This window comes from Argiope bruennichi, chromosome 2 (assembly GCF_947563725.1).
Source record: "Argiope bruennichi chromosome 2, qqArgBrue1.1, whole genome shotgun sequence".
Classification (NCBI taxonomy): Eukaryota; Metazoa; Arthropoda; class Arachnida; order Araneae; family Araneidae; genus Argiope; species Argiope bruennichi.
The window spans coordinates 76,980,953-77,004,448 of NC_079152.1; the positions used below are offsets into that span (position 1 = coordinate 76,980,953).

General features: G+C 23.9%; 2 protein-coding genes across 5 annotated transcripts in view; one reads left to right on the forward strand and one right to left on the reverse strand.

The window, feature by feature from the left end:
- Window positions 1-1,875, forward strand: part of LOC129955844 (uncharacterized) — a 293,119-nt gene extending 291,244 nt beyond the window's left edge. For all 3 annotated transcript variants that reach the window (XM_056068255.1, XM_056068256.1, XM_056068257.1), the window contains one exon: window positions 797-1,875. In XM_056068255.1, coding sequence (XP_055924230.1) covers window positions 797-900 — 104 coding nt within the window. In that variant the 3' untranslated portion in view covers window positions 901-1,875. The remainder of the gene's footprint in view (window positions 1-796) is intronic.
- A 131-nt stretch (window positions 1,876-2,006) lies between these two features.
- LOC129955880 (tRNA pseudouridine(38/39) synthase-like) lies at window positions 2,007-23,018 on the reverse strand. 2 transcript variants are annotated; one of them, XM_056068258.1, is made up of 13 exons: window positions 22,867-23,018; window positions 21,408-21,466; window positions 19,470-19,567; window positions 17,845-18,046; window positions 16,162-16,246; window positions 12,867-12,969; window positions 12,505-12,565; window positions 11,283-11,416; window positions 10,981-11,101; window positions 9,487-9,550; window positions 8,153-8,270; window positions 3,715-3,854; window positions 2,007-2,179 (listed from the first exon to the last, which is right to left on the reverse strand). In XM_056068258.1, exons 1-13 carry the CDS (start codon window positions 22,868-22,870, stop codon window positions 2,103-2,105), a joined length of 1,266 nt encoding a protein of 421 aa, XP_055924233.1. In that variant the 5' UTR covers window positions 22,871-23,018; the 3' UTR covers window positions 2,007-2,102. The 2 variants fall into 2 exon arrangements, with proteins under 2 accessions (XP_055924233.1, XP_055924234.1); XM_056068259.1 differs by having other exon boundaries at window positions 22,705-23,018.
- Between the last annotated feature and the right edge of the window lie 478 nt (window positions 23,019-23,496).

Genomic DNA, 23,496 nt, shown 5'->3' on the forward strand with positions numbered 1-23,496 from the left:
ATTACATTTGCAAATGAATAATCGTTTTTATAAAATACAATTCAAAATATTTCACACTAAATTTATAATATAAATTTTAGCTTTTGCATATAACAAGCTTGATGCTGTTACAAACAAATTTAAACTACTCTATTAAGAAAAAGAAAACAAATTTTGCATATATCTTTCATAATATTTCATTAATTGCATTGTCATTTCTGTCATGTATATACGAAACATTCATTCTCCAGATACACAGATCCATAAGTTTTCATGTATTATGACTTTATATCAATAACTCACAGGGTTGGTAATAATCCTTATCATGGTTTGAAAAGAATGAAGTTAAAAAGTAAAATTGATATAGCACCATGCTAAATATTAAGTTTTTAATTGAGGAATTTATATTTCTTTAAAAATTAAATGGTAACTTTTGTAGGAATCATCAAAAATATAAGTAAACGGTAGACTGTAAAGCAGGAATTGGAGTTTAAAGAATGTAGCAAAATTATCAGATTTAATATCGTAATTTTTAATGGGATTTTATCAAAGATTGTTTGTGCTCTAACTATCCAAACAAAATTATGAGAAAATAATCATAAATATAGTTACCATTAATAATTATGGCAATATTAATCATTAAATGTTGCATATTGAACATCTGTAAAATATGTATTTAACCTGAAGTGGTATTTAAAGATAAAATATAAATTTTCTAGTTTTATTTGTCATAACTTTTTTTAACTGTAACCTTGCTCAAATCATCAGAATTATGAAACACACGGTATTAATCATTTATTGAAAATGTTTATTGCAGTTGAGAGAAAATCAGCACAAGCTTTAATTGATGTACTAGAGAAGGAAGCTGCAGATTTTGAGCGTTTCTGCAACATTCAATACCAGAACAATGATGACAGATGATTTTCAACTAATGGACAGGTATTACCTATGATGCAATGACTGTCTGAACATCTTATTTTCATAATGTCTAAGAATCTGGTATTATCTGTATGTGCTTTGAAATTGAGATAGTTAAAACCATAACAGAACAATGTGAAGACAAAATTATAATTTGCACTTATTTGATTTTAATAAATGTGGCAAAGAAAATTAATTTAATATTTTCTTATAACAAGATGCAAAGGTACTCTACCTTTCATTTATAATACTTCTATAGATGTTAAAGAAGACAAAACTTTACCTTTCAGAACTATTATGAGGATTCTCAAACAGAAATGTCAATATAAATAACACAATTAAATAAGATTGTGTTTTTCATTTTCATGATTAAGCAAAAAAAAGTTATTTTTTAAATGCCCAATGATGTAACAAAATGAAGCAGTATAAAGTACATGTATCTGTGGTATTAAATTATGAAATTTGAGTTTTCCATTGTAAATATAAAAGTCATTTTTAAATGCAATTCTATAATTCACAAAATTACTGTTATGGTTTTATACTCTCATTCAAAGAATAAAATGTATTTCTGTGTATTATATGTATATGTAAAAAAAAAAAAAAATCAGAAACATTAAATTATTAAATGTTTTATGAGAATGTATATGTAAAAGAAAGTTCATTTAATCTCTAGAATTGTATAGTGTATGTTTTCTGCTCAGTAAAACAGTTTAGAATGTGAAAATAATTTAAAACTTTTCTGAATAGTAGATGATTCAATCATCAGTGTGCAAATGAATGAAAACAATTTATAGTTCTGCTGAAAAAATTAAGAAAACTTTGAAAAATATATTCAGGATATTTGCATTGTATTATTTATCAAAGGAATAACATAACAGTAAAAATTAAGAATTATTCATTGTCTCATTATAAATAATAATTATCATAAAATCTTAGAAATTTAAAATACAAAAGAATCTAAAATTCTTAGATCTCTTCTTCCCACTTTTTATTTATTAGGGGGGAAAATGAAATTTTTTAGATGGTAAAATTAAATTAATAACTACATTAAAATATAAATGTACACAATGAACAAGAGCTATTGAATAAAGGAAAAAAAATCTGAAAAATTTAACCAAACTTAATATATTTTATTCAGAAATGCTATGTTACTTCTTCCAGTATTTTTTAATAAAAAAATCTCAAAGTTGTGATACAGTTTTCAATCAAATCTTCACATCATGAGGTTTGGGATTCCTTTTTTGTCTTTTACTATAATGTTCAATTTTTTCTTCCAAGCTTTCTGAAAAACATAGGGGAAAAAATCTCATGTATTTTTAATAATGTCCCTTATTTTGATTAAAGTTCTACAAAATAAAAAATATTTAAAGCATGTTTTAACCATTTTTTTACAAAAAAATTTATTAAATATTACTATACTAAATATTGTGTCATTTAATTTTTACAGAATTAAATATAATCTAAAACAATTTGCATATCAATAAGATTGATGGGAAATGTTATCAGTCATTAAACATAAAAATCATTGAGGGAAATTCATAATTTTTTCAGTTTGTTTAATTATTCTAATTCACATTTGGATATTTAATATATCAGTATGTATACCACTGAAATTTAACATTGATGAATCAATTATTTTACAACCTCTTACTTAATATACATATCTAAAAAGTAAGCAGTACCACCTTAATTTAAATTGAGGTGGATTAACATATCCTGAAAATGGAAACAATTTATTACATTTCTCTCACTTGGAAAAGATCAAACAAGTTTAATTTACTTGATTCTGTACAAAATGCACTAAACTTAAATGCATGTGAAATCGTCTGTTATAAACTGCAATTTTTTTCAATTTCCTATCATAATTTAACACATTAAAGCCTCTATATGTATACATACTCTTTAGAATAAATACACTATAAATAAATATGTGTGAAATTTTCTTCCATAAATGTCAACTTTACAGTTTTCAGAAAGGTTCTTACTACCCAAAGAGCTTTCAGAAAAAGATTAAAATATCATCATTCTTTTTGAAGTTTAAACATATTAACTCAAAGTAATATTCTTTGAACAAAAGCTATGTATATTTATGTCTTCATATAACATATCTTTCCATTTTTCAGCCAATTATGTATATGACTATAAACATGCTTTGTCTTGTGATATAAGTACATATAATGAGGTTATGTACATTTCTATGCATTCAAAGTTTATGTATAGCTATATGGTGAATAAGCTTATGTTTTGTACTTATTTAATAATGTATTTGCACTATAAAAATGTAATAAGAATCAAAACTGTGGTTAATGAAACTTATTTGTTTAATAAAAATTTATTTGAACTCTCAGGGATTTTAGTTTTTTTCTGTATAAAATAATTTTTATGCCAATTGCAAGTAGTTAATATATTATTTTAAATTACTAAAATACTACTAATATATCTAAATAATCTGCTATTACTTACTCCAAACATAAAAAGTTTAATTAAGAGATAAACCCCTCTATTAAAATAATTTAGATATAAAAATATGATTTACAGAAATAATCAAACATAGTAAGAAGTAATTATTAAAATATTATGACCATATCCCTAAATGCATATGCAGACGTGATTAGCAAAGTAAACATATATCAGCATTTTATAGATATGAAACTAAAAAATTTTTTTAAGAAACATTTAATTATTTATTATAAAAATAATAATTTACATTTATGAACCTCGTGAAAATATTCTCAATCACAAGTTTTCAAACAAACCAATCTTGTAAAGTATAATTTACATTTGAAAAAATAAATTAACACACATTCAAAAACTTACCACAACAAGGTCGGTCTAGTAATCTTTTATAAACACGAGATCTAACTCCAGGAATAAGACATTCTGCTTGATTTAGAATGGTATTATCAGCAGATCCAAGTCTTTCCAATTCACTTAACATACTTCTAATGATAGTAGTTCTGCAGAAAAATCATATGAATTTATTATTAGGTTACCTAAATATTAATAGGAGTATAAAACTAAATGAAATAATTCAAATTATTATTATTTAATATCCAGGGTTCTTCAACATTTTCACTAATGGTCTCTATTTTAGAAAAATATTTGGCGACAACATCTATGAAAAAAAGGGAATTTCTGAGATCATAAATGTACATACAAACTAAGATAATGAAATATTAAGTAATCGTTGCAAAAAGGAAATTGCTTAAATATTTGTATTTGTAAAATTCAAATGAAATGCTCAGAATTACTATGCAAACTACTTTCTATAATTTGACACATACAAATGCAGTCAGCATTCCTATAACTCCAAAAACCATTCATGGAATTCCACTTGAACTTCCCAATAGTTTCAGAACTAGCAATCTGATAAGTAATTATTATCACTTACATATAATTACATTGATACCATCACTTTCACCATCATTACCATTAAGCAGAAATTAAAATTGCCTAACTTGACTAATGCAATTTCAAACCTAAAATAATTTGCACGCTTTTCCAAAACATAAGATGTAGAATAAAATTAATAAATAATAAATCCACATATTGTCACTATTACATCAAAATATTGTATAATGTAAGTCAAATTTTCAAAACACTTGCACAGATCAGCTATTACTAAAATACAGCTGTACTAAAATTGCTGTATGAGATGTATTGTAGAAAGTTGACAAAATTTTTTATAAGATGTTAGCAGTCCCAGCTTTTACATTAAAATACCATACATTTTGCTATAAGTGATTTTTTTAAGAAGCATCTCAAAAAAGAAGTGACAATATGTATTCTTGCTGACTCATTTTTAAAGAGGAGAAAATTCTAATGTTTACTTACTACAGCTCTCATGAATCTTTCAATTTTATACATAAATATAAATTAAAAACTGTTCAATAATAGAAAAAATTAAAAAATCGAATTTAAATAACAAATGTAAAAAAAAACTCTTTTATTATATAACAAATACACAGGATTAATAACTTCTAGTGAGAATCTAAAGATTATTTATAGAGATATTTTCAAAGCTTATTTAGAAAAATCACAGAGAAAAGAAATTTCCCATAAATAAACAGAATAAAAGTTTGAAACTAATTTTAAAAAAAGATAGCTCTATAATAAAATAGTATAGATATAAATATTTCACCTATGAAAAAACTATTTTTCTAATGTACAAATTATATCGTTCTTTGAAACATTTTGTGAATGCTTTATTTTGTAAAACACACACACAAAAAAAAAAAAAAAAAAAAAAAAAAAATGCATAACACTTGGGTGCAAGTCACAATTCCAAATGAGATTGAAATCAAAATCATAGAGTGATGAAATTTCTCAGGGGAACTCACTTCTTCTACACTTTAAAAAAATCATTTAAATTTACTGAATACTTTTTATTAAATTCCTTTAATTAACATAAATGCTTTATTCTCTTATTTATTTTTCATTTTCTAGTCATAATAAAATTTTCTTGGTGGAAATGGAACTGGAAAAGTTTTTTCAACTTCCCCCACCCCAATCTTTTAGATTAAAGAAAAATTGAAATCAGCAATACACTTAATTCACAACAAAAAAAAAATGCATTATTACGATTTCATGCTAATTTCATAGGCAAAAGGAAGACTCATTATTATTCAAAATTTATATCAAACATGAGATTTCTATTGCGATTTAATGAAAAAATTATATAACCAGAATAAATCTTGGCAAACAGACTCAAAACACAATCCACAAGAGAGACATTTGTCCAAATATCACAATTCAAATTCTTTGTTATTTTTTTCCATTAGATATATATTGCATTCCCTGCATAAGTTGACAATCTGGTTCTAATTTGAAATTAATTTTAGGATCTCGAAAAGCACTTTTACTATCTAAATTTTACAACAACTCATTCAATACAAAATTTGTTGTGGAATGAGTAATGTTTTCTTTGCATTTTTTTAATAATATATACATAAAATTCAAAAAATATTAAAACTATTCACACACAAATAGTCCTTATTCTATTTAAACATTTTACAGATTTAGTAAGTGATTAACAGTAAGAACAGAAATACATATTAAGGCACTCCAAATCATAAATCGATAAAATAAAAAAGCTGTTTCTAAAGAAGTGAAAAACCAGATGTCAAAAAGAACTGAATCTCTTTAATGCACTGCAGCCTGACTTGGATTTGAATTATGCTATAGGCTTACATAACTTCATATTACAACCCGACAAAATGCATGTGCAATAAATCTGTTGATATTTATTCAAAACAGTGAGATATTGGCAACTTTTTATCGACATATATCAACATTCAATTAAACACAGAATATTTCTCACAATTTTTGGAATTGTGTATAAAAAAGTTTAAAAGAAAAATAAAACACTTTTTCTTTGTGCTATGTATTCCTTTTAAGCTATTCAACTTACAAATTTTTGCAGGAAAATTTTCAAATTATCAAGCTAAACCTATATAAGAGTTATCTTCATTTCTGATCAAATTAAAGTCTTAATAGTATTGTGAAAATATGAAATTTAGGTAGTGTCTTGTTCTTTTTATTTTATTAAATTAAGAGAGATGTTTAAGATTCAGATTACAGCTACAAATTCTGAAACAATAATCTCATATTAATTAAAATAATTCAAGTAACACAGGAGTATGAAAATATTTCAGTTCATTCATTTACATTCTAGATATAGGCCTGCAGTAAGAGTAAATGGCATAAAGGTATAATATACATATTGTACCCTTTATCCTGATTGGTTTAAAAAATGAAAAAAGTACAATAATATTTGGCCTCTACAATATGTGTTCACCCTCCTGACAGCTTAATACTATTTACATATAAATTATACAAATTTAAAAAGTTGAAGAATTGTTAATTTTTAAAAAGTAGTTATGCATTATAATGAATAACATGTGAACAGATGATTAAAAGGAAATGTATAAACTTATGCAGGAAAAGGGGGGAAAACATACATCACAATTCTTACAGAGACTCTTGTGGACCTGAATAAAGGATTTATTATTAATTTGATGTGAAATTGGATTTTTCTGTTAATATGCATGTTTATTTATAATCTATATAGAAGATATCATTAAATAATTATAAAAAAGAGATTTTAATAAAAACTGCACAATAAATGTTTTTTATGATAATATTTACAATATTATCATAAAAAAAGTCCAGATTTATAAAGTTAAAATAGAGCCCAAAATGTACAGTCCTTCAAGGAATTTATTCATACAAGTTCAAAGAGTGGTCATTTCAAAACTAGATTTATATTTGCTCCATTCCTAATTGAGCATGGAAATTTAAAAGCCTATTTTAAAAATTTCAATGTATATTTACTGATCAGTGTACCTAATCTAGTGGCAAAACCCAAGATATCAAACATGCATTAAATCCTTATTCAAAGAAACTTACTCATTAATGATCTACAAAAGAATAATACAACATGGCCTTTATCTTCCTTTATTTTATCAAGGCCTAAGCATCTTTTACATTGTTTTGAGCATAAGTTGATAATATTTTATACATAATTTTTCCTGTATTACTTTCCATTCTCTTTTTATTAATATTTTCTATTTATAAATTTGGATATGTCCCTTTCCTTTGTACAAATTTTTAAGTTATTATGTGCTTTATTTTTTTTATTATTATTATTTATTTATCTTTCAACTTGTTTTATTCTTTTTACTAAGTAATACAATAATTCTTTAATGCAAAACAATATAACTATAACAATTGTTGCTTAATTAGCTGTTACAATAGTTGTTTCATGCATTCCAGATTTACTATGTTTTATTTCAAACATTGCTTTTGTGCATGACTTTTTATGTGCCTTATCCTTTCTCACTGTAACATCTTTCTCTTGTTGATTCAGCACTTAATCACATGTTACACTTATTGGAACACAAGAAGCCCTTTCTCAAAAGTCTTAAAAAGAAGTAAAAAGACAGAACCATTAAAAAATATTTTCTTTGTTAGTTAAATAATTGAAATTTACAATAATCTAAAAATTATACGGAAATCTCATTTAAGTACAAACATTTTTTTTTTAAGTACAACATTTAACATAATGCAATCATAGCAACATAAGAATGTCAATATATATGTTAGTTAACTTTATCAACTGACTGACATACAGTGAATGTACAAGGATAATAATTTAAATAACTATGATATTTGTTTGCAAAAGTCTCTGAATATATATTCCTTAAATTTACAAGCTCTTTTTAAAAATTAAAATGTTAATTTTATTTTAACTTACTTTACAGCATGATGTGTCCACATATTTTGAAGCTCTTTAATAACAAATTTCAAAGATTCTTCATTATAGATCCAATCCACATCATCATATGAACAGTCAAATAACACTAATGGAATTTCTAACAATGAAATGCAAGATTTGAAGTATGGTATTTTTTCACAAATGCAATATTAAAAAAATGACAGCATTAAAAAAAAAAAAAAAATCTTTCTTGAACCTTTTAAACTTTTTTTTCCTAAAATTATCTAAAATTTAAAAATATATTATTTATTGCATTTCCAAAATTGCTATCAAATAATATTAATTAATGAACAAATAATTTAGATTAACAAGCTATTTTCTAAATTCAATATAAACTTTCATTAAACTCACAAAATTAATTATTCTATGAAAAAGGATAAATTTCTCACATAAATATATTGTAATGATTTTTTTAATTCAATTTCCATTTTTATATTATGAATTCATAAATAATATAAAAATTATTGTATAAATAATGAATTTAAAAAATGAGCATAACATAAGAATCTCAAAAGCAAAATATAGATTCATCTAATAAAGAAAAAAATTAATGTACATAAATGATTTTTATTTACATTTACATAATGGCAATTACATTACATTACACATGGCAATTATATGACATAAAGCAAACTTTAAATAAAAGAGAAATATTATTGAAAATTTCTTCTAATTTTTAAATGCATAAAATTTAAAAAGTATTAAAAATCCTTCATTTCTCTTTAACTGTATAATGCATAATGTAGTCATTAGGCTACACATCTTTATTTCTATATATAAGTTTCATATGATAATTACAAAGGACAACAATGAGTGTTTGGAAATCCTTTTTCAAATACGTTTTGATAAATATATGCAAAAAACACTGATTTATGGCAAGAATGGAACTAGAATCATATTTAAACTGGAAACTTAGAAAAAAACCAAGATGGCCGTAGTACAAATTATTCTAACATTAAAAATGCTATCAAAATATTTCTTTTCCATTGTAAAAAATATATTGGTAAAAAGAGACTTTATTTTTATTGGAGAATCATTATAATGTAATTTATGTTACTAGGAAACTATTTAATTCATATTGCAGCTAATCGGTGCATTTTAATTGTTTTGTTCAAATTTCAATAGAAAAACATAAACTAAAATTTTCTTAAATAATTTTTCTAAATTATATGCTGCTATTCAAGACACATGATTTTTTTTTTTTTTGTAAAGAAATAAAAAAAAGTTATGAATTCTAGAATTAAATAACTGTTAAAGTTTAAAATCTTTTGAATTTTACAAATAGAAATTATATATTTACCTAAAATTATTACCTGAAGCAATATCATATTGCGGTTTACGAGGACAGTTCTTAATATCCAGTAACTGATCTATAACCTGTAACAAATTAAAAATAATTGCAATTTGTTATGTAGATATTAAATGGGGAAAACAATTTGACTAAATTTCCTTTGTTATCAATTCATGCAATAACTATGTTTCGACAAAACAAAAGTTTATGGTTTAATTTTTTTTCCCCATAGATTTTAACAGTAATCTGTACTTGCTGATCAGACATAAAAAACATGTCTAATTGCTATTCAGATCATCAAGGTTTCTTATCTTATATGTTGAACTAAATGATACTCATTACAATTCCTTAGATAATGGCAGTAGTATTGATGACTATATTACCATATTTTTCTCACTCACCTAAGGATATGGCAGAGGCCTATTTGGAGGCCCACAACATGTATTCTTTCATCCAATTAAACAATTATGGGCATCTATTATTGATTAGCATAGATGATATCCTTGCTTTTTGAAAAAAAATCTACTTCATCCTTTCATGTAGATGTAAACTGTTTGCTTTGATATTGCTTGAATATAAAATTTTAAAACAGTTACACCAGGTTTATTAAGCTCTTAATAATTTTTCCTACATTCATTTTCTTTTCATGATCACCTGCTTATTTAGAAATTGTATTGAAGGTCAACTACAAATACTGGAAGGTTCGATAATGATGACGGACCTTTTTTTGTATTTTAAAGATTTTATTGTTTCTCCGCTTTCGGGAGTTGGTTTGAGCATTGCCTTTCGGCGTTGCTGCTACGTCGATGATGTTACAAAGACTGATGGTTTTTTACATATACCGCTAGAGGGCGTTACAAGTGAGAGGCGGGGCAACATGCTTACGTAACAAATACTACGAATACTAACAATCTCTCAAACATCTATACCATCATTTTTATAAACCAAATATTTTTTTCTGACAAAAAAATTCAAAGTATTTTACCAGCCATTCTCAAAAAAATAAAAAGCAATTAAAAATAATCAAAATTTAAATCCTTTCACCTGTACAACAATTCCAAAATACTACATTTTTGCAAGATTTACAATAAGATTTAGATAAAAACAAATTATGCAAGGTTTAAACAAGAATCTAACAATTAGAATAACGACTTATTACATATTTTTTAATATATATATATTGTTTTATTTTCTTAATAGTTTCCTAAAATGAAAATAGCTTTTTTCTCAAAAGTCATAAAATACTGAATAAAACTTACTTTCAAAAATTTTTCACTGATAAATTATTGTCATTAAAGTGAATATTTTCTTGTAAAATATTTATTTAGAAACATGTTTTAACACACCATAATTTTTGCTTTCATGGGAAAGCTCTTTATAATGAAATATACATCTTCTTAATATTTGAGTATAAAACCTTTAAGGGGGGAAAAAACTCAATCCAAACTGAATTTGCAATCTTCTTAAAAAGCAATTAACATTAAAAAATGAAATATAAATAAGATATTTTGCTTACACTGCATTCTTCTTTTCCTTGACCAATGAAAAAAAGTAATGATACTATACAACGAATTTGATGCCATAGAAAAGCCTGGCCAACAACTGTAAGCTCCGCTAATTGATAAGGCCTGCTGTCACTATAAAGTAAAACAACTAAGTCAAACTAATAATCCTTAAAACATTATTATTAACAGATTACCATCTTCAGTTTGTTCTTTTAAATTTATACAGAACTTATATATCAAACCAAGAAACAAATATATATATATATATATATATATATATATATATATATATATAACTGCTTTAAAAAAATACCTGGTTGTTAACTCTTTGATATCGACACTAAAAATTTTCCTCTTATAATTCACAACTCCATTTCCAACATCCATTTTACATATATTTCTGTAATCATGCTCTCCAACTAGCTTTAAAGCCCCTTCTTGCATCCTCTTAAATAAAAATTCAAGAAAAACTTTATATTTACAAATTCTACATTTATAAATAATCTTTTTAAGCTTTAGAGTAAATAAAAGGTCACATAATTAAAATTAAATTTATGCTTTAGTAGGTATTATGTTAAGAAACTTCAAATAAATATAAAGATATTCTTTTTTAAAAATTTTTGTATCATATTTATATTATTGATTGTAAGAACTTTCATAACCAATTCATAATAATTATTCAATGCCTTTAGCAGCATCATGTTTCAAATAGTAGATCAACAACACAGTTCATATTTGTGACCAGATGAATTCTGTAGTTGATTTAAAACATATTCACTTTTCAACAAAACTCAATTATTAATAGATCTTTTAATATGAAATCTTTACAAAATGTTATTATTATAGCATTATCTAAATCAGATGAAGAATTCTTTAGCAAGTACATACTCCTTCACTTAAATAAATAAATAATTTTTTTAAAAAAGTGTTAAGACCAGGTAAAGATAATTTGAGATAGTGTGAGTGAGAGAGAGTGAGAGAGAGAGAGATTAAAGAAAGGGGATTTAGCTATATGAAAGATATGAAACAGAATAAGCAAAACAAATTTGAATACATTTTCACAATAAAGTAATTATTATAACCAAAGATGTTCTAACATTAAAACATTATAAGAGTAATGAAATGTTCTGAGAGTAAGGCATTGCTCATTTATAATGAAATAAACAGCCTACATGATTCTATTTAAATTTAATTAGCAACCAATTATAGTTTAAAAATGATATTTTGTATATATTTGTAAAATACTATTTGTGTTTAAAACTTTATTTTAAAAAATGGAAAATTTTTCTTATAAAGATAACAGAGAATCAAAATAATAGTAAAAACTTTCTATTTTTTTATATAAATTAAGCAGATATAAAATTGTATTCAGATAATTTGTTACAATAGAAATTTTAGGTTTGATAAATAAATAAACAATACTTTTAATACTAATTTAAATTACTTGATTATTCATCAAAATACTTCAAGTAAACAAAACAATTATAGCAAAAGTTTATTAAACAAAAAAAAAAATTTTAAAAAAAGCATCTTACTTCAATATCTAGATTACCCATAGGAAACCAATACTTATATGTTCGTCTCTTGCAATCAAACCTAACAGCAAAAAATATATGCCATATTTTATGATTTGACTTATATTTTAAAAATCTTAAATGTAAATGTAATAATATATTATATTACATTTAATATAATGTAATCATAATATTAAATGTAATATAATAAATATTAAGAATTCAAGTATTAAATATTAAAATATTAAAAAATTGTAAAATTACAAATAATTCTTTAAAAATTTAAAAAATGGCTTTAATTATCTTAAAGTTGTTCATTTTTCCAAAAATCGGAAATGGCACACAGTAGTTATTTAATGAATAGAATTTAATAATCATTTTACCTAGCACTAAAAGAAGTTTCAACTGGAGCCCATGCAATGATTTTGATATCATCAGGTAGAACACGATTTAAAATTGATGGATAATCAATTTCTTTGTCAGAAACTACAATAAAGCAACATAAAATTATTTTTCTAAGAAATATAATAACATACAATGATTTTAAAATTTACTTACATGTGCTATAACAATATAAATTACAATTCAACAAAAAGAATATTTGAAAAGAAAAAAAAGAAATTTTTCCAAAAAATGCTTTTTTATCAGTCTTTCAACATCACACTTTTTTTATGGATAGTTTTCATAAATCAAAAATTTAACAAATATATAATTTTCATTATTAATAGCATAATTTAAAATGTAGCTAATTCTAATCTTTTTAAATCATCACTGGTAGATAACCACAACAATACTTATATTTCTAAAACTCTCCTTTAATTTGAGTCTCCATATTTGAAATATAGCAACTGAATTTAAGTACTGAACATTTAATACTGATACATTTTTGTTGATAGACGAATAAATTCACATTAATTATATTTTGATCTTAAGTATAAAAGTAATCTCCTTATATCTCTAGCTGAGGAAACCAGTTCTATAATACATAAACAAAAAATAATATTAATTTAAAATTAAATTGTATTTATCCTTCTGCAAAGTTAATGCTCAATTATATTTAGCAGAATTATTTAATAACACTATTATCATTAAAAATGACATTTTAAAATAAGGTGACCAAGCTTTAAAAGAAAATTAATTCAATATGTTTTTAGCATTTTAAAAAAAAAGAATCAATGAATAATTTTTTTTAATATTAAGAAGAAAAATTTTTAAAAATCCATATTTTACAAATTTATATATTATTTACTTATTTTCATTATTTTAAAATTTATTTATTTTAAATTCATAAATGTATTTATATTATTGTTCCATTAATAATTCAAAAATAATGAGGGGCCATTAAAATAATAAACTTTTTATCATCAACTGTCTCGCCAAAATTCTATAATGTGATTTTGTTTCATTTCCTTCCCCCCACCCTCCGTTTTTATTATTATTATCATTATTATTCTCCCTGTTTCTTCAAAATTCCCATTTTGCTATTTTATTTTTCCTGTTAATTTTCCTTTTCTGTAAACAGTACTTATTATGTAATAGTATTTGTTATGTCTCTTTCAACATTGTTAGGTCTAGAGATTAAGAACTTTGAGTTCACATACTTCTGAATCCATCACTCAAATCAGCATCAAATACAGAATGATTGTGCATACATCATAGATAATGTAGTTAAACATTTAGAAAATGCAAGTTAATTAAAAAGAAAGCAACTGATAAAATTAGAACAAACTAAGGAAAAAGGAAATGGGGGTGATTGCTCCTATTTGCAACCAAAAACAGCAAAAGCAACAAAAAAACCTATGATAATTCTGGGTGATTCATTTATATATCAAAAAATCTCATTGATAGATGCATAAGAATTTTTTGATACAAAACTACTCAAGTAAATGAGGATATAATCTGAACAACAACACATCTATAAGCAAAATTCTGATTTTGATAAATTCAACGAATACAAGAATTTTTTAAACAATAAATCATCTATAATTCTCCAATCACTAAACTAACAATGCCACAAACACAATAGGAAATACAATAAAATACAATAATAATTAATATAATAATTACAATATAATAATAATACAAATATAATAATTAGCTAAATACAATAATAATAAAAATTAATTAAGAATAAAATAACTGATGTCAACAATTAATGTCAGTTATGAATCTTTCTGAATTTTCTGACTTGATCACAAGTTAAACTTATGCAACTAAAGAAACCCAGGGAAAACTGTAAATTTCAAACAAAATTGTTATAAAGCTTATATTACAGAAACAGTAACATAGAACAACAAGATTTCAAATTTATATTTCAATTATTATATATTTAAATATAATTAGCATTATAATACTTTTTAACTGTTCTACACATTTTTACTTTCTCACATTTGAATTATACAACAAAAAAGTATATAAAAGTTAAAAAAAAAAAACTGAATGAAAAATTTCAAAAATCTCTCCAAGTCTAAAAAATACATTTTTGAAATTTTATCAGTTAGTTTGTCTGTTAGCATGATAATTCAGAAATGCTTTGAGTTAGATAGATAAAATTTGGTAAAGTGGTCTTTGTACCAAATATGTGCATTTCAATGAAATTTTGAAAGAAATTTGAGCCCTAAAAGGATAAAAACTGGTACACAATTTTAATATGTAATAACAAATTTTGAACTAAATCTGCAATAGACTGATAATTTATTGATCTGTGCAACATATTATGTAAGCACAATAATTGAAAAATGTGATGACTTAACTCAATTGATATGTGATGTTGTTAATAAAATTTTAGTTCTCTGTTAAATTTTGGTTCCAATGAGCTACCAAAAGGGTATTCAAAATGCATATTCATTTTCTTCGTTATACTACAAAGTGTAAATTGAGACTCTAAAGATTAAAATTTGAATCTCATAATGTTCAAAGGTTCAAAGCCTTACTCAAGCTACAAATTTTTTATGCCAGTCAAAAAAAAAAAAACACTTTTATTAGGGAGTAGGCAAGAAAATTTTTGGAAGTCCATTCCTGCTGATTCATACTATAACCAGCATTTATTCTTAACAGTCAACTAGAGTGATATCATCTCATTTCAATCATATAAACCTGTATCCTATCTCATCCACTCAACAAAATAATAAGTATAACTGACACACTTACAGCAAATTTAACAAACCATTTGTATACAATTTTACTACGACACATATTTTTATTCTAATTGTTTCATTGCATTGTTTAACTATTAATAAAAGTATATGTTCATAGTACTTTCCATATTACTTCAGCAAAATTATACTTTTTCATCATTGGAATTGAATTATTCAAGACATAAGCCGTTTTCAGTACAGATGAAATAATTTTTATTCACTGGTTCTTATTTCATTGTTAATTCATTTTTAAATGAGTTCTATTTTATTAGAATAATATTTCCTGAAGTCTACAAAAATTATGTTACCATACAATACTCAATACAAGTCTCAATTTACATTTTGTAGTATAATGAAGAAAATGAATATGCATTTTGAATACCCTTTTGGTAGCTCATTGGAACCAAAATTTGACAGAGAACTAAAATTTTATTAACAACATCACATATCAATATTATCATACTATACAATATTATCATAGTTACATTATTATTATACACTGAAATTTAAAAAAATTGTTAATTATTTTATTTATACTTGCCTTTATGTCTTTCTTCTTTAAAGTCATCAGATGTAATAATACCTTTGCCATGAAGCAAGTTACTTCGAAGATCAAGTGAAATAACCTAAATAAAATAACCTCATAAAATAATCTCTCTAGTGGACCTCTAAATAGAAATGCCATTGTTTAATTGATTAAACTGTATAAAGTTGATTTAATTAATTAAATTGTATAAAGCTAAATAAATTAATAAAGAGCGATTTTAAAAATCAAAATTTCATTACAAGTACTACTAATAATTTAGATTAATAGTTAAACACTGAAGCAAATACAAGATCCAACAGCCTGAAGAATAATATTCAAGAGATAGAAACTGATAATATTCAAAATGGCTATCAAAATTATACATTATAAAAAAAATATGAAATCAAAAAGCAGATTAAATTTCTTAAGATAACCAACTTATGAATGCATTAGCTTAAAGCTATGAAATTACTTGTTAAACAAGAACTAAAGCATCTAAAATAATTCAGCAAATAATTATAAAATTAAAGAGACTTCTATTATTTTTGCAAAGACAGAGTCAAATAAATAAAAGGAAGTAATAATCAATAAATGATTGGATATATTTAATTTTAAATGTTTTACTTCATTAACAAACAAATTTGTGAAATAGCAATTATTATATTTTATAAGATTTAACAATAACTTCACAAATTTTTCTTAACTTATCCAAGTTATTTTTATAAAAATTTCAATAAAACTAATGATTGAAAATTATTACTAAATCAGTAGTTATTAAAGTGTAAGACAAATTAAAAAGTATAACAATAAATTTATTCATTCATAAAAGTTTAAATATATTTTTAAAATGTAAATATGTTTTTCATTTTTATATACAATTACAGAAATTTCAGTTATAGAAGGTTTTGTTTCCAAAATTGTCTTGTTTGTTAAACAGATGTAATGTTTTTTATTATTTAAAAATATTTTTTTAAGATATATTCCAAAAATTTCTTAAAATATTAATAATTTTCTTAAAAAATAAATTCACATTCTCTGCAAATTTTTTAAGCAATAAATTCAATTAAACTGAACGTAAAAAAACATGTTTTAAAGTAGAACTACTGTAAGTATATATTCCAACCCTCATGAGGTCATGAAAACACTAAGATAATATGAGTTTACTTAATTTTTCAATGAGAGAAAATAAAAATAATTAAGAAACTCATCATAATTCAAAACACTTCATGCAAATTAATCAAATAATTATTTCCAATAAAATTTATTTCTGTATATAATGAATACTTCATTTATCTTCTTTTTCTGCCATATGAAATAAATATATTAAAAGTTTTTGGGTTTTTTTTTTTTTTTTTTTTTTTTTTACAGTTGAAAAGGGGTTATAGAAAAGTGTAAGAATATTTATTTAAAAGCGATGAATACTTATATGTAGTTTTCGTAATATTCTTAATGCAATCAAGTAGTTCTAAGATTTCAATTAAAATTTTAATAAAAAGGAGAAAATAAACTATTACATTGAAAGTAAGAAAATTACATTCACTTCAATGATTGCTATGAATTCATAGATTGATTGCCATAAACTATCGCTTTAATGATTGCTATAAACTATTGCTTCAATGATTGCTATAAACTATTGCTTCAATGATTGCTATAAACTATTGCTTCAATAATTGCTATAAACTATTACTTAAAACTAACCTGAGAAAATGCAGACACACCTTTATCTGTACGTCCACAACGATGATAATTAGAAGTTTCTCTTGATTCTAAAAGTTTTGTTTTCATTAGAGCATTAAAAAGCTGTTCTTCTATAGTTTTTTCTGTATGTGTTTGAACAGCAAATCCACAATAATCCCATCCAAGATATAAGAATTTAAGAGCCACATGACGTTTCTTATACCTATGTAAAAATAATACCAGAATTATTCAGAAATAAACATTTGTCTTTAAAAAATGATTTGGCATATACAAAAAAACAAAATACAGTCACATAAATTGATTTTATTCCTTCGCAACAAGCTGACTTAATTGCAGTTGCAGTAATATTATTAAAATATACATTTTTAAGAAAAAGGAGGCAGGGAGATTTTAAAATAATCTTCAAAAAATCAGATCTTTAAATTACTATCAAAAATAAAAGACTAAAAAAATATAAGAACTGAAAATCATCATTATGATCTAAGTGACATACAATAAAATAATTTAAAAGTATTGCCATATAGGAATAAACCAAATAAATAATAACTATAAAAATAAATAATGAATCACAAAAGAAAATGTGATTACTATATATTAACTATAAATAAATGATTAATCACCAAAAACATCATCAACGATTACATGTTAATAGGTTCTTTCTAACTAAAACTTGACAATTTTCATTAATGGCATGTAATCAATATATAAGTATACACAATACTAATATTATATATAGTACAAGAAGATCCGATTATACAAACAATAGCCAAACACAATACTTTTTATACCTTTATTTCAGCATCTTCACATGAAATTAATTTACAATATAAATAAATGCTGACAAAGATCTACAAAAAAGAGAGAATCCTCCAATAACTTCATTTTAAAGAATTTTTTTTTTTTTAATATTATTATTTAGATACTCAAATAGAATCCATGAAGGCACAAATGAATAACAAAAAAATAAAGATGATAGAATTAGATGATACATTATGTTCAAAAAGTTCTAGAAATAGTGTGATTCAACATTCAAAATATTAATAAAATAAAGAATAATGGAATCAGCAGGATTTATTGTGGTGAGTTTTTGATATATTACCACAATAAATATACTTATTTATATATGATATCAAATAGAATAATTCAAATCTAATTGAAGTGAGAATTAATTCCATATAGAAAAGATCTTATCATTTTAGGTATCTCATATAAATAGAGAGAATTATTAATTAGAATTTTTACTCAAACTTTACTACCTTTGACAACAGCAGAGAACTGCCCTGCATTTATAAACTGTATAAAATAAGCCTTAACTCAATCAAAAAAAAAAATCTGCTAAATACAAGAATTCAAAATATAATTCATAAATTAGGTATAAATATTAAGAGCACTTCATTGTGCACTAATGGAAACAGTCTTGGAAATTTATCATTTTAAAAAATTCAGATATGGAAATAAACCTAGATTCACAAAAATTATCTTTCCATCTCTTACATTTAGTTAAATATATAATTTGAAATTTTAGCCATAAGCAGAATTGCTTTTGGGTATATCTGTTTAAAGCTGAATAAAGATATTCAGTCACTTAAGTTTTATTTTTAAAAAATGTTTCAAAAAGTGATTACCTGCTAAAATCAAAAGCGTCTTTTCCTTCCTTTTTCACAGCTTTATTGCATTTTTTTACATCTTGTCCTTTTAAACTTTTAATAATGGATATCAATTCCTGAAATTAATAATAAAAAAAAAACAATATAATTTTTTTGTATGCATATCACAGTGAATAAAAACAATGAACAAAAATATTTGCATTTACACAATAGTAATACTAAAAATATATTCAAGAAAATACAATTAAAAAATTATCTCAATTGATCACAAAAAAATGAAGGCATTATAATATATTATTATAATCTCCCAAATAACAGTGATAATTATTTTAGTTAATAGAAGAAAGTTATTTCAATTCTATCATATTATTTTATTGATTTAGCAAATTACTTTGATAATCTTTAATTCAGAACATTGTAAAATAATGAAAACAAAATCAAAATATTCCAAGCATTACCAGTTATTATTTCTTTGTTTGGTAAAATTCACAAGCAAAGAGAATTTCAGAAATCAGTTTTTAAAAAAAATGATTAAAATCAAAAACTCTAAGCTCTTCAAAATAATTTTTTACTTTTATTATTGAAAATAAATTTGCTAGCATTTTATAAAATACATTTACTAAGATAGTAACAATTTTTACAGAAAATATTTCAATAATTTTCAGCTATTCTTAAGTAGAATAACCTAACCACAAAGAGTAGAATAAGAAGAATAACCACCACTCTCATTCTAATATATTTTCCAAAGTGAACTAAGTGATCCAACTATTACAAATAGTATATTTGTAAATAAAATATTGTATGACTGAATCATAATAATAATCCCCATTAAAAGCAGCACATATGACTTCTCAGACAGCGGCACAGGCTGTGTTGCCAAACCAACTTCACCATTAACTTACTTTCCAGGAAGAAATATTTAGTTAAATATCCTCATCTACAAATTAGCATTGCTCTTTTGAGATAGATTTAACAGAATAAAGCCTTTTTAACAAAATTAAAGGTATAATGTCAGTACTAATGTAATAAATAATAATTTTCATTTTTTGAAGGGCTATTTTTTAATAAAGCATTTTCATAATGCTAAATTTTTCCAAGTAATCAGTTATTAGTGGTTGCAAGACAAAACTTATCTAAAATGAAATTATAATTGTATAATGCCATATATTGAAAAGATTAATTACAGTAATATTGCTCAATAAATTAATAAGCAGTAGAAAACTGGCTTCAACATGTATGAAGTTTTTCTTTTTATATAAAAGGAAATATATATAAATGGGGACAGAAAATAAAATTTCAATACCTAATAGATATTGACATTGATATTTTTTTTCCCATGATAAAGCCAAAATGTGTGCATTTCCAAAGTTAAGTTTGAATTCCAATAATTAGAAAATAATTACTTTTTAAAAGTGAATACATAAATGTAATGATATTTTTTAATTTAATTTAAATCCTAATTAATTTCCTATTTCTGTATCATAAATTAGCCCATATTACTTTATTAAAAATTTTCCTCTTACATTCTGATCCAAATTCCATTTTTTATTTAATTATTTCTAATATGCACTCTAAAAAATTACTAAGTCTCTAAATCTTATGTTACAAATGAAGATAGAAATCCTTCAAGCCCACAGCATCCTTCCAAAGTTACCCAAGATTCCCTTCCCTAAACTGACACATATTAAAGAAATTTTTATAAGAATCTCTTAGTACAAGCAGTAAGGGAAAAACTTCTCAGACTTTCACTCTTTTTGTTCGTTGTAAATGGATGTGTTTTCATTGGTCTTCTCTATGTACAAACTATGCTCTCCTGAGAAAAAAATAAATTGAATTCCCAATTTTTCTTCTTTTCAGTCACTCATCTGTAAAATTAAGTTACATATATAACTTTTAAGAGTACATGAGATATTTTCAATGCTTTAAAATAAAAACTAAAAAATAGATAAAACATACTTCCTTTGATAAATTTTCCAAATTATCTGGAATTTTTATTTTTTCTGTTTCCATATTTCCTATTTTAAAAGAAATACACAAAATTTAAAATATATATAAAAAAAAGAAAATCATAAATTAGAGTACAATAATAAAAAACACTTTAAAAAATAATATAAAGAAAGCAATAAATAAAAAAAATCTTAGATTTTATACAGAATCAAATTTTAATATTTATAATACATTTAAAAGTAATGTGGCAGTTCTGCATTTACTAAGTATATTTACTCTGCTACTTCATTATAGTAATAAATGAAGAAATAACAAGATCAAATATTTTGTTAACCCACTACATATTCTTATCCTTTCAGTTACAGTTTTTCATATTCTTTATTATTATAAATCTTAATAATTCAATTCCCTCACTGTTTCTATTTCATTGTTTGTTATCAATCAGCCATCTTCTAATTTTTTATCATTTTAGAATTAAAAAAGGAAAAAAAAAATGAAAATTTAATTTAAAACATGTAAAAATTAATTAAATTGAATACAATTATCTATCAAGTTTAATGTTTTAAATATATCTTATTGCTACTTTTCTTACTTTTTTTTTTTGTTTCTTAATTAATCTCAGAGTTAAAATACATTGGTAGAAATTAGTGATAGACAAATTTTGGTAATGCCAAAATTAATATACAACAATACTATACAATTTACTTTTTATCTCCTAAAAACCCAATGCATAGCAAAATTATATGATTTTGTATACCATTCCGAATAAATCTGAATCAAACCCCGAAATTTATTTCGATTTTAAGCTTCAAATACCCAAACAATTAATTAATTATTCCTCAACATTTTAAATCATGTTTCAAAATAAAAACAATGTTAAATTCTTTAATAGCAAATAATAATTCAGCTATTTTATGAGACTCAGCTCTTATTTTAATTCTTTTAACTTCACATAGTTTCAAAATTAAATAAGCAAAATTATAGTTTCAATGAAGTAAGTTAATTTTAATGTAGGATTTGAAACATATCTAATACATAATCAGATAATGACATCCAGACAGCTTCAAAGTCTTCCTTCATACTCAAATTAGACTGAATTTATAATTTCAGTACTTTAAACATATATAGTTTAAATCTATTTTCATATCCTATCCCATTTATGTGCGAACTCCATTTTTATACTAAGTTGTTTTCAGCATCATGCTCACAGAGAAATGCTAGAAAACGTTGAAATTACAGGAATATTAAATTACTGCTAACAGTTTAAATCCCAGATTAAAAATTTAATTTAGTAATTTGATTTCACCTAAAAGGATTCCAAAATGTTTCTAGCAACTACAAACATGATTCCTTTTCTATTCCTTCAAAATATATTAGAGTTCGAACAGCATGCTTGGTAACTCATTGATTGATTGATTGAAAAAATGTATACGATAAAAAAATGATCTTTTAGCTCATCTATCCTTACTCATAGTATATAAAATTTATATGTCTACATAGGAAGGAATGAGGTTTGTTTTCCGGCGTATGCTCCTGAACGGAATCTTTTCTTAGCTTGCGCCGGGTTAACAAAAATCAAAACTCGAATATCCCAAAATTTTAAAATCTGCCAGAAGCCAATCAATGAAATGTAAATAAATATTAATGAAACAGTTACAGCGGCAGTCAAAAGTATAAAACAACTGACGTTTTTATTAGCCAATGGATTGTTAATTTTGTTAGTTTCCGTAAAATTTTACTAAAGCGAAGTTAATTTTTTTCTTCAGAAATGCATTTATTTATTTATTTTGCTCGTTCATTAAGTCCCCCCCCCCCGAAAAAAACTGCTGTAATTTTTTTATCTCATGTTTTTTATTAATAACACATTTGTACGTGCGAGTTCGCAAATTGTACAGACTAACTACGTAACTAGGTATGACGAATATTTTACGAGCGGTTCTTACATAACCAATATCAAAAAATCACAAATACAAGTGATCAATACTTTTCAAAGAGGGGTGTGATTCAAATCCTTCATACGATCTTACTGATGATATTTCGATTACAAGTTTTGGATCACGATAGAAACTAACAATCGATACGATATCACTGAAATTTG